Source organism: Schistocerca nitens, chromosome 2 (assembly GCF_023898315.1).
Source record: "Schistocerca nitens isolate TAMUIC-IGC-003100 chromosome 2, iqSchNite1.1, whole genome shotgun sequence".
Taxonomy (NCBI): Eukaryota; Metazoa; Arthropoda; class Insecta; order Orthoptera; family Acrididae; genus Schistocerca; species Schistocerca nitens.
Window position 1 is genome coordinate 980,410,892 of NC_064615.1, and position 12,392 is coordinate 980,423,283.

The 12,392-nt window shown below is 38.7% G+C and overlaps 1 protein-coding gene across 2 annotated transcripts in view; it reads left to right on the forward strand.

Annotated features, from left to right (window-relative positions):
- The window catches only part of LOC126234751 (transmembrane protein 181), a 236,396-nt gene that overhangs the window by 93,430 nt on the left and 130,574 nt on the right, over nucleotides 1-12,392 (forward strand). The window contains exon 2 of one of the 2 annotated variants that reach the window (XM_049943498.1): nucleotides 11,753-11,921. In XM_049943498.1, the coding sequence (XP_049799455.1) occupies nucleotides 11,761-11,921 (161 nt within the window). In that variant the 5' untranslated portion in view covers nucleotides 11,753-11,760. Of the gene's footprint in view, nucleotides 1-11,752; nucleotides 11,922-12,392 lie in introns of those variants that run through there. The other variant, XM_049943499.1, reaches the window with a different exon arrangement.

Sequence of the window (12,392 nt, forward strand, 5' to 3'; positions counted from 1 at the left end):
TCCATTTGGCCAGGTAGTCGAAAAATGCAATATCCAGATTTGTGGGGCATTCAGATGTGACAGTGGTGACCCAATGTTGGGCTGCATGGGAATGTGAGCACAAGTATACTTGTCGTTGAGGTTCAGGTGGATCATGTCTGATGATCTCAAGGGAAGATTGCCATATTGTGCACCAAGCACATTGTAATCCCTTCACATCTGCACCTGCCATCAAAGATCAAGTAATGGACTCCCTGCAACATTCTGTGTCATCCCACACAATAGGTCAGAGACTAGCAGCAGGCAGATTATGGAATTAACATCCATGCATAGACTGCCATTAGCACCACAACACAAATGGCTACACTCGGAGTGGTGCTGTGACTAGGAAGCATGGACTACTGATGAATGGCATCATATTGTGTTCAACGTTGAGTTGCATTATCCCAGATAACCAACGTCGGTATGTATGGTGGCAACATGGGGAAAGGTCCCATTTTTCGAATGTTTAGGAGAAGTACAGTATTGTTATGCCTGATACTCCCGACATTGTGATTTGTGGAGCCATTGGGTATGTCTTCAGGTTAGGGCTGGTAATGATTGAGGATTCTGATGGCACAATAGTACGTCCAGAACATCCTGTGTCCTCATGTGTTACTGCTCATGTGACAGTATTATGGTGACATTTTTCAACAGGACAATGCTTGTCCGCACTTGGCACATCTAGAGAGACTGCCTGCATGAAGTTGAGTTATTCCACTGGCCGGCCAGATCCCCAGATCTTTCCCTGATAGAACATTTGTGGATCCGGCTCCTACTTCAACTCCATCCCAGTGCCATGTCAAAGACCAGTTACAACAATTGGGGTCGACAGAAGCGTCCGATCCCACACATCGGCTTTGACCCGTGACGTAAGGGCGTTGTGGTGTGTGATGTCATGACGGCGCAGAGTTTGGTTTGTGAGTGTGGCGTGTTTGTAGATGTCGCCGTATTGTGGTTTGTTGTGCCCTCTGGTGGTATGTTCAGGGTTTTCGTTTGTTTGGTGTATTGGGCTCAGTTTGCTGTTGCTCGGTGTCGAGTATTGTTCGAGTGTGTTTGAAGTGGAATTCATTTCAGTGAGTTAACGATTTTGTGGTTTTGTGTGAAGGTTAATGTAGTGATGATCGCTGTATGTCGTGTGGTATTGTTATTAAATTTAATCAGTTGTTGTTTTTCGTTCAGGAATGGATATGACAGATAAGATTAATAGTTCCCGTTTGAGGGCTATGATGGGGGCACCCCTTTAGAGCTGATTAAGTTTCTGCAGCTTTTTGGCTTAATTGCCAAGGTGGTCAAGTGCAGTGTTTGCCGTGAAGATATGAAGTTGGCTAAAGTTCCGGCCTCTCGGACCAGGGACGGTTATATGTGGCGCTGTCGGAAAGACGACATTTGGTGTTCCATATGGCGCGGTACCTGGTTCAAGAAGTCTAGGTTGGTAGGTTGGGCATGCGCGAGATTGTACTGGTTACTTATTATTTTTGTTATAGATCCCCACACAGTTTTTGCGCGCATGAGACTGGTGTGAGTGAGAGGAGTGTGCTTGATTGGTATTGTTTTTGTCGTGAAGTGTGTTCAGACTTTATTAAGTACAGGGGTAAGCTGGGGGGGGGGGGGGGCATGGGGTTGTTGTGGAGGTGGACGAGTTGCAGTTTAGGAAAAGGAAGTATGGGAGGGGTAAGTCTGTGGCTGGTCTCTTGTGTGGGGGGCTGTTGTTCCGGGGGGGGGGGGGGGGGGGTGTTCCGAATGTGTTTTTAGGGTTGTGGAAGGAAGGTCTAAGGCCGAATTAGTGGGGTTAATTGAGGAATATATAATAGTTTCTTATGCTTTTTCTTGGTATAGGGGGTTGGGTGAGAGGGGATTTTATCATTTAGTAGTGAATCATAGCTTAGAGTTTAAGAATTATGAGACGGGGGCTTGTACCAATACAGTAGAGGGGATGTGGGGGACGGTTAAGTCAGTTCTTTGGAGGGGGAAGAGGCGCTCTTCCAACCTTCAGTCTCATTTAGATGAATACTGTTGGCGGAAGAGTGTCCCTGAGGATTATTGTGTTGTTCGGGTTTTCTTAAGGGCTGTGAGTAAAATGTATAGGCCGAAAGTGGTTGGTTAGGGTGGTCTGGGTAGGTGGGTGGGTGGCTGTGGCTTAGGGTGGGGTGGATGGTTTATTTTGTGTTTGTTAAAGGGGGGGGGAGTGAGTGTGTTTGTGTTTTAGTTGTGCAGGATCTATTTTGTTGAAGGTTTTGGTGAGTTGTAGTGTGTGATTGAGATTTTTTTATGTTACATTTGGTTTTTGTATGTGGGTTTTTTATTTTGGGGGAGGTTGGGTTGGTTGGGGGGGGGTTGAGGTGTGGGAGGGTTGGGTTTTTCTTTTGGTTGAGTATTTTTTCGTTGGTTTGTGTGTGTGTGTGTGTGTGTGTGTGTGTGTGTGTGTGTGTGTGTGTGTGTGTGTGTGTGTGTTTTTTGTTTGAGTGTATGCACCTATGTGTGATTGTGGTGGCCAATCTAGTTTGTGGCACCGGAACTTTTTTGTGGTAAGTTTTTATTTTTTTGTTTTCGGTGTATGTGTTGTGTGTTGGGGTCTAGGGAAGTGTTTCATTGAAATTTGTGGCTGTGAAGGTTGGTATTGGTATTGGGAGATGTTTTTGAGTTACATAGGTAAAGGGAAGTGTTCGATCCTAACTCATGGGACTGGGAGCTGCTGTTGAGCTATATAGGTTGAGGGAAGTGTTCGATCCCAATGTTTGGCGGAGTATGTTGTTATTTGTATTGGGGTATGGGATCGGGAGTTGCTGTTGAGCTATATAGGTCAAGGGAAGTGTTCGATCCCAATTTATGGGACTGGGAGCTGCTGTAGAGCTATATAGGTCAAGGGATGTGTTTGATCCCAATGTTTGGCGGTGTTTGTTGGTATTTGTATTGGGAGATGGGATCGGGAACTTCTATATAGGTCAAGGAAAATGTTCGATCCCAATTTATTCTAGATGATATTGTGTTTAGTGGTATTTGGGGAGTTTTGTGATGTAAGTTTTTTTTGTCGTTTTGCGTGGCTTTGTATGGGGTTGGGTGTCTAAATTTGTATATATTTAGTTTGTTCCCACCCAAAAACCCCCAATCTCCCGCACTTGTCCTGTCAGTGTCATTAAGCTTTTTGTGGAACATATGTGTGTTTGTTTTTCGATGTATTTTCGTCTTCATAATGTGTACGTAACGACTTTATATACGCCATATTGGAATTGTCATTGATGGTCGTTTCCGCCATATTTGTGACGTTGTGGGTCCAAGCAGGCGGGCGGGATCGGATGCTTCCGTATTTCCAACAATTGAGGGTCAGATTGCCTCAGGAGAGGATACAACAGCTTAATGACACCCATCCCAACAGAATCAATGCACGCACCCAGGCCTTAGGAGATGTAACGTAATACTGATAAGTGGGCTCAAACTGCCAAGTTCTTTGTAAATTTTACTTGATTTTGTAAACATCACATACCCTCTCAACCTCAACCCACGAAGCTTCATTTTGTTTCCACATCCCCATCTTTGTGCTTCACTTTTTTTTGTGAGACATTGTTCATTCATGACTTCTCTATCTGTAGTAGGTTTCTGTGATGATTACAGTACCGTAGTTAAATCAAACTCACATGAGCTGTGCCTTCACAAGACCACATCCAAACTCCACACTGTAACATGTAATTACAATCGTGTGTGCTGCTCTTGGAATACAGTATGTTAAAGAAGTCTATTGCATTTCTTGTCTTTCACACTCAGTACTACCGGGGTTGCCACAAGTTCTGGAAATCAGAGAATTTCAAACATATTAGGGAAATTTGGAAAAAAACACAGGAAAAATCTCGTTTTTGTATCAGTAGATGAAATCGTTTGATTACTGAGATGTCATGCGTTGTTGCTGGCTGGGTGCAGCTGAGAACATGCGTCATTTCCCTACTCCCTCATTCTTACTCCATCTTCCCTTTCTACCACTCCCCTCAGCTTGCAGTCAGTGCTGCCACCACATCTTGCCGCTAGCCTAGCAGCAGCTGATGAGAGGCAGGGAGGCATGAGAAGTGGTTTGTTTGGACCTGATTCTCAGAGACTGTTGACACAGTGGCTGGAGATGGCAGTCGTGACTGCATGAGTTGTGTCTGAGTGATTGTGTGAAGGTGTGTGTGCTCTCATTTTCTGACAAAGGTGATTGTCTTTTCTATCTGCCTGCCTGTGGCTCAGCGATCATATTTACGATGAGTTGCTACCTGTCCTCATCAGCATTGATTCTCAAGAATATTCACGCAAGTTGTCTGTTGCATGGATTGACTGCTGCAGTCTCATTTCATCAATATGGTGCCAGTGGCACATAAATACCTGGCCACACAAGTGAACTTCCATGAGGGATCAAAACCGCAGGTCTTTTCTGTGGGTATCACTAATGAATCGGGCCTGCTGATCTGTAACCCATCGTTTCCCACTAATGTGCAGGCCCTGCCCATCAGATATAGTCTCACCGATCTGCCTGCAGCACAGCTCTGTTTGTGTGTAGTGTAATGCGGCAGATTTTTGTGGTTTATCCATGGACCAAGAACTGTGGTGCTCCTTGGCAGGCCGGGGCCGCGAGCGATGGATTTCAGGAATTGCTACTGTCTCACTGCAAGTACATTGTACAGTGTGGTGTTATATAGACATTTTATTGATTCTAGTACATTTTGGCACTTCGAAAGTAGTTTATACATTAGAAAGTATGGACAATGAGAAGAAGAGAACTGTGGCAGTCACTGGCAGTTGGTACGCTATGTACTTACATATTTCTGGAAAGAAATACCACACAATAGCTGTAAAATAATAGACATAACACAATAGGTAATAAACGACAATAACGAACATAGTGGAGCCAACATTTTATTGGTGGTCACCTATAGTGTTCGTTTACACGACTCTTCCCTGCCTTATACTCTTCTTTCAAGAGGCCTACTTTTTTCTGAGGTTATTTCTGAAATCAGTGAAGGGTCAATCCATTTCAAATCACCCAGGTGATGTTGCTCAACATTTTTGATTTTCTTGATTTTTTTATCATGACTTCCCTATAGACAGACATTCACAAAACACTGTTTTAAAAATTTTTATGTCATAGTTTTTTTCTGGCAGCTGCTTCTACAATGGCGGTTGGGCAAATTTTAGTGGAAATCGACATTTGCGGAAAGTTTAATTGCCAAGTTATTTTAAAAGATATCAGAATAATTCAAAAACCAGTGTGCTCAGCATGAAATGAACTTCAGGCATAATTTTTTTTTTTAAATTTTTCTGTCATGCAAGAGAGTCACTCAAACTCTTTCTGTAAAGACTCTGAAAAAATTTATCAATCTTCACTTTTTAAGGCCTTCAATTTTCATGAAGGAAGAGAGACTCACTAATATGTTATCTCTGTGTTGTGTACTTACATAACTACCTGCAGTAAAAGTTGCAGTCCTGAGAATGCACCCCTGTTTTTTCTAGAGCTTTTCAAAAATGGCCAAAACCCTTCTAACGTCAATTTTCGCAGGTCAATATCTAAAACGGAACTGAATGAAAATAAGTGAAAATTTTACAGCTAATGTTCTTTATTCTCGTGAGAATATCTGACAAAAAAATTATGACTGAGACTCAACTACATTGAGAGTAATAGAGCAGCAAATTTCAGTAAAAACGCTACCCCTCTACATGCTCGTGCAGTGCCAAGTTAGCAAACAAGAGCTTGAAATTATTACAGTTGACATTGGTCAAATGATGTTTAAATCATTACATACAATAAATGATCAAATATTTCTACTTTTAAATAACAATGGGCAGAGATAACAATTGGTAAGGGTTCTAATTCTTAAAATTAACAGTACATTTGTTGTACTACACTTGCGTTCAGTATACACATAATAATGTTTCCCCATGTATACAGATTTAAAACTTCAGTTGTAACTACTTGCCAGCTGCAATTTTCATTAGGGAGTTAAACAAACACGATATTTCATTGCATAGTTTATCAGTTATGTTGTGTGTTCTACCAGACACTTAGTGAATTCCATTGGAGTTACTTTTCATATTACTTTCTTTGCAGGACCCAAGACAATAAACAAGTGAATAAAAGTTTTGTAAGTGTAGATCTGAAGTCTCCCATCTTCAACTGTTTTCAAGAATAGTAGATTTTTCAAGTATTGAAATGAGTTGTTTTGTGGGTGAACTAATAAGTGAACAGTGCCATAAACAACACTACAAGAAGAAAGTGGATCAAGAATTAATAAGTGTGAGTGACTTGTCAGCTGAAGAACAATGTTTGTTAAAATTAAGAATTTCGAAAGAAATTTCTAATATTTCTTATTTCCACAAAGATAAATATTTAGACAAATACAACCACATTTTTGGTAAAAAGTGTTGTGACCCATTTGGTACTCACAAAAAGCCAGTTAAAAATGGTTTGCGTAAAATGCTAGTTGAACACCTTAACAAAAAAAAAAAAAAAAATGTGGATACTAACCTAATTCCTGGACAAGCTCTATGCCCAACTTGCGCATCAAGAATATTTGTAAATAAACCAGCTGAAAAAGTGGCAACTAGTGTTGAGAATGATCCTGAATTTCTCCCTGGGCCTTTTGAATTGGTTGAGGATGATCGTTTGCATCAAGTAGAATCAATCTGTGAAACTTTGGAATTATCTCCTTTACGTAAAATAACAAAGCTCAACAAAGACCAGCGACTATCAGCTTTACAAAGAAAATCTTATAAAATTACAAGTGCTGTCAAGCGAAAATTGGAAGAATCTTTCCATAATGACTTAGATGCTCAGAATGGAAATAGTACAGAAAATGTACAATGTGAGTATGATATACTTATTACCAAAATGAAAGAAAAATTCAAAGTTTCCAGTAAAGATGACAAAATTAAGATAATTAGCCTCTTGCCAAGATCATGGTCAAAGAAAAAAATAATCGAGGAATTTGGTGCATCTGAATACATGGTGAAGTTAACTAGGCAGCTAGTTATGGATCAAGGTATCTTACCACATCTTTTGAAAAGACAAGGTGCCAACAAAATAAGTGAAGTTGTTATTAATAGTGTTAAAGAATTTTACGGGGATGATGACAATAGTCGCATGTGTCCTGGTAAAGAGGAATGTGTTTCAACTGTGATTGACAATGCTAAGGTGCAGAAGCAGAAAAGGTTAATTCTTCTCTCGCTGAATGAGCTCTACAGCCTCTATAAACAAAAATACCCAGATAACAAAATTGGCTGCTCTGTGTTTTGTGTTCTACGGCCAAAGTGGTGTGTTCTTCTGGGTTCATCAGGAACTGATACTGTATGCGTTTGCAAGCATCATCAAAACACAAAGCTTATGATGGAAGGAGCAAAGCTTAATGCAAATTATAAAGACCTGATAGCTTTCATGGTATGTGATATTGGTAATGAAAAATGTATGCTTGACATATGTGCAGGATGTCCTGGAGCAGATACCCTAATTGATATCTTAAAAAATGAACTTGACATCTTGCCTGATGATGAAGTAGTTTTCAAACAATGGGTACAAACTGATAGAGTTGAGCTTATTACACAGGTAATGCCCAGTGAGGAATTTTTACAGTCTCTTGTCGATAAGCTGGTGCTTTTAAAATCCCATCACTTTATCTCAAAAGCTCAAGCTCAATATTTTAAGGAAACGAAAGAAAACCTGAAAGAAACCCACTGTTTAGTGATTGGCGATTTTGCAGAAAACTATACATTTACAGTACAGGATGAAATTCAAAGTTTTCACTGGACTAATGCACAAGCAACACTGCATCTGTTTATCATCTACTTTAAAAAAGAATACGTGTGTTGCAAATCTATTTGTGTAATTAGTGACCACCTAGAACATAATACCACGACTGTGCATGCATTTCAACATCACCTCATCAGAGAAATTAAGAATATCGTACGTAATGTTGAAAAGATAATCTACTTTCGTGATGGCGCTAGCAGCCAGTACAAAAATAAGAAAAACTTCATTAATATCTGCCAACACAAAAATGATTTTGGTTTACCAGCAGAGTGGAATTTCTTTGCCTCATCACACGGAAAGAATTCTTGCGATGGGATAGGCGGAACAACAAAAAGAGAAGTTACACGAGCTTCCCTTCAAAGACCTTACCCAGAACAGATCCTGACTCCACACAATTTGTTCAAATACTGTCAACAGAATATTACTGGAATTAGATACATATTTGTTTCTTCAACTGAAATTGGACAAATCAAAACAAAGCTGACTGAGAGATTTGATTGTTGTTTACCATTGAAAGGAACAAGAAGCTATCACAGATATGTTCCCATAAGTGACAATCAAATAAGATGTTTTGTTACTTCCAAAGGCTCCAATTTTGATGATCATCAAACTTCAATACTTTTTACAAGTGTATCATCTTTTACAAATAATAATTTTGTTGTTTATATGTATGATGAGAAGTGGTGGCTTTGAAAAATTGAAGAGAAAAGTGAAGATAACAATGATGTTTTAGTGCATTTCTTTCACCCTTCTGGTCCAAGAACTGCCTTTCAACTTTCCAAAAATGACATTGCTTGGGTGCTTGCAAATAAAATAGTACGAAAGCTGACTCCACTGGAACTCACAACAGTGTCTGGTAGAACACACAACATAACTGATAAACTATGCAATGAAATATCGTGTTTGTTTAACTCCCTAATGAAAATTGCAGCTGGCAAGTAGTTACAACTGAAGTTTTAAATCTGTATACATGGAGAAACATTATTACGTGTATACTGTATGTAAGTTTAGTACAACAAATGTACCGTTAATTTTAAGAATTAGAACCCTTACCAATTGTTATCTCTGCCCATTGTTATTTAAAAGTAGAAATATTTGATCATTTATTGTATGTAATGATTTAAACATCATTTGACCAATGTCAACTGTAATAATTTCAAGCTCTTGTTTGCTAACTTGGCACTGCTCGAGCATGTAGAGGAGTAGCGTTTTTACTGAAATTTGCTGCTCTATTACTCTCAATGTAGTTGAGTCTCAGTCATAATTTTTTTGTCAGATATTCCCATGAGAATAAAGAACCTTCTGTAAAATTTTCACTTGTTTTCATTCAGTCCCTTTTTAGATATTGAACTGCGAAAATTGACGTTAGAAGGGTTTTGGCCATTTTTGAAAAGCTCTAGATAAAACAGGGGTGCATTCTCAGGACTGCAACTTTTACTGCAGGTAGTTATGTAAGTACACAACACAGAGATAACATATTATTAGTGAGTCTCTCTTCCTTCATGAAAATTGAAGGCCTTAAAAAGTGAAGATTGATAAATTTTTTCAGAGTCTTTACAGAAAGAGTTTGAGTGACTCTCTTGCATGATAGAAAAATTTTAAAAAATTATGCCTGAAGTTCATTTCATGCTGAGCACACTGGTTTTTGAATTATTCTGATATCTTTTAAAATAACTTGGCAATTAAACTTTCCGCAAACGTCGATTTCCACTAAAATTTGCCCAACTGCCATTGTAGAAGCAGCTGCCAGAAAAAAACTATGACATATAAAATTTTTAAAACAGTGTTTTGTGAATGCCTGCCTATAGGGAACTCATGATAAAAAAATCAAGAAAATCAAACATGTTGAGCAACAAATTTTATTCATATTGGGTGATTTTTAAATGGATTGACCCTGAAGGTATTTCAAATCTATTTTGCGAGTCTAACAGATTGCGTATTTTTGTTGAAATAAGGTAACATCAGTGGTCTTAATGAAACACATATACCATTTGGCTTGCTTTCTTGATCTAAAAACGGTTCATTACAAAAGATGTTGATGCTAGTACTTAAGATTTTTGCTTACACATTTAGAAATGCAGAAGTCTTTACATTTTTTGACAACTTAGATTGTTACCCATCATTGAGATCTCAAAATTTGTCATTGAAAAATGCTGAAACTTGTCTGGAAATCAGGGAAATATCAGAAAATTACACTCGGGGAAACTTCTGGCAATCCTCACTACTAAGGGTGACATGCAGCACCATTTTGGCACTGAACCAGTGTTTGTGTAAACAGCAATAAACTAATGTTAGATTTATCTGGTAAACAGATCAGTAATTTATTTGAGAAATATTACAGGTTGTATTTGTCATCACAGAAATAAGCTATAATTAACAATGAATAAAAAAAGTAATCCAAGTACAATAATTTGTGGCGAGGGAGATAAAAATAGCATTATAAATTTATAGAACTATCATGTTTCATTTAATTATATTAATGAATTTAACTGAATCAATGATGGTTGAAGTTCATAATAATTCTGAGTACATACTGTACTAAAGTTCATAATTTGTGCATTAATGACTATACATTTTTTGGTTTACTCTACAAACTGTAGCATCAAACAGTCAGTGTCAATTGTAAGTCATTGTGAAAGATTTTCTGATTTCTTAGGCTTTCTTAGCATGATTGGCTGTTATTTTCAGATTTATAGGTGAGTTAACAATTCCATTTTAATCGGCTTATTCATTTTTTTCATGTGTTAATCTCATGTATGTTCACTCTCTGTGTAACATAACATTTGCTATCTGCCCAGACCTGTTCACTATTGTAGTTGCCTCGCCAGTTTCTGCTTTTTTTCTGACCTAAATATGATTGGCCGGTCTGTCCCTGCTCTTCAAAACTGGTTGGTGGTTGGACATGACTAAGCTGAATTTAAGGGTGAGAATTTTCTTCATGACAAGTGTTTCCAGCACCTGTGGCAGAGAAATTTCTGAAACTGCTGAATGAAAGGATCATTTCACCTGAACACCAAATGGTCTGGTTTGGCTCCAGACAGCAAGAATATATAAGACCACTGCATGAAACATCTGAAAAAGCCTAGATCAGTCATTAAAGCCTTATGTGCAAAATGGAACAGACAACTCAGCTAGATACTCAAGAACACCTAAATCTGAATTACATTCATGACTTATTATTTGCATGTTGTAACTCATTTGCAGCCACATTTAGTAATTCTGTTTCATTGTAGATATGTACCAGAGATTCTAGTTCTATTTTATTTCAACTTAATTTTATTCGTTATGCATACTATTCCCAAAATTATGTAACTGTTCAAAATGGTTCAAATGGCTCTGAGCACTATGGGACTCAACTGCTGAGGTCATTAGTCCCCTAGAACTTAGAACTAGTTAAACCTAACTAACCTAAGGACATCACAAACATCCATGCCCGAGGCAGGATTCGAACCTGCGACCGTAGCGGTCTTGCGGTTCCAGACTGCAGCGCCTTTAACCGCACGGCCACTTCGGCCGGCTATGTAACTGTAAAACATAGACTGAAAAGAAGGCAATCACTTTACCTGCTTGGTTTCTTCTCTTGAATCTTACCTTATTTTGAACTGATAGGGGCTGATACTTCAATTTGTAGTGGCATATCGTTGAAGAATATGACTGCTTTACAGGATAAAACAATGTAACTTTGTGGTTTAACGCTGTGATTGTAGTTCTTCACTGCGCTCGGAGGCTTGGACTGCATCTAGATTAAGTGTACAAGCTATTCCAGGACTAGGAAGTACTTGCTGAGCAACAGTCTCCATAGAGTAAAGATTTCTTTGCTGCCTATGCAGAATTCTTTAAGTCACTTATCATCATAAGTTCAGGAAGTTAACTCATTATTTCTTAAGCTCTTTTGTATCTTGAGGTATTGCTTTTGCCATTCTCTCTTCCTTTACTAGAAAAATAGCTAATGCTTGTCTGTTGCAGGGTATTACATGATGGCCAAAATTGATGGAGCAGGTCTTGGATATTCATATCATCTGCCTTCAGCTGGATGGGGATTAAAAATCCGCAGTACGTTATCACAATTTAGTGACCTGTTCAGCGAGTTCAATCGATACATTGCTCCAGCATACCATCATGACCGGTGTGAAAGGTGAGACGGCTATATCTAGCTACACAAATTTTACAAAATTGTACGTGTTAGATGGGCTGATCTACATGATCAATTCATATTCTGAGGTTTATAAAATACGCATTCTCAGTCATTTGCAAAGGATTTTGGATTACTTTTATTTATGGATTTGCTAAGAAGGGCACAGGAAGCAGGCAATACTAGACTGTGGCGATTAGGAAAACTCAGGTTATTACATTGGGAGAAAGCTGAGTAGAGGATCTTCGGTTCATTTCCAGAAATAAGAGCATAAGCCATTGACCGTTCACCTTTCCATTAGAGGGTCAGTGAAGTGCTAATACTGGTGTGAACTCTATTCTAATCACAGCCCATTACAAAATGCATGACAGTATACAGTGCCTGACAAAAAAATGAAGCTACCAAAAAGAGAGGAGGAAATGATATGAAAATATGAAACTTCACAGGTTGAGAGGATTGTAATGACATTTCAGT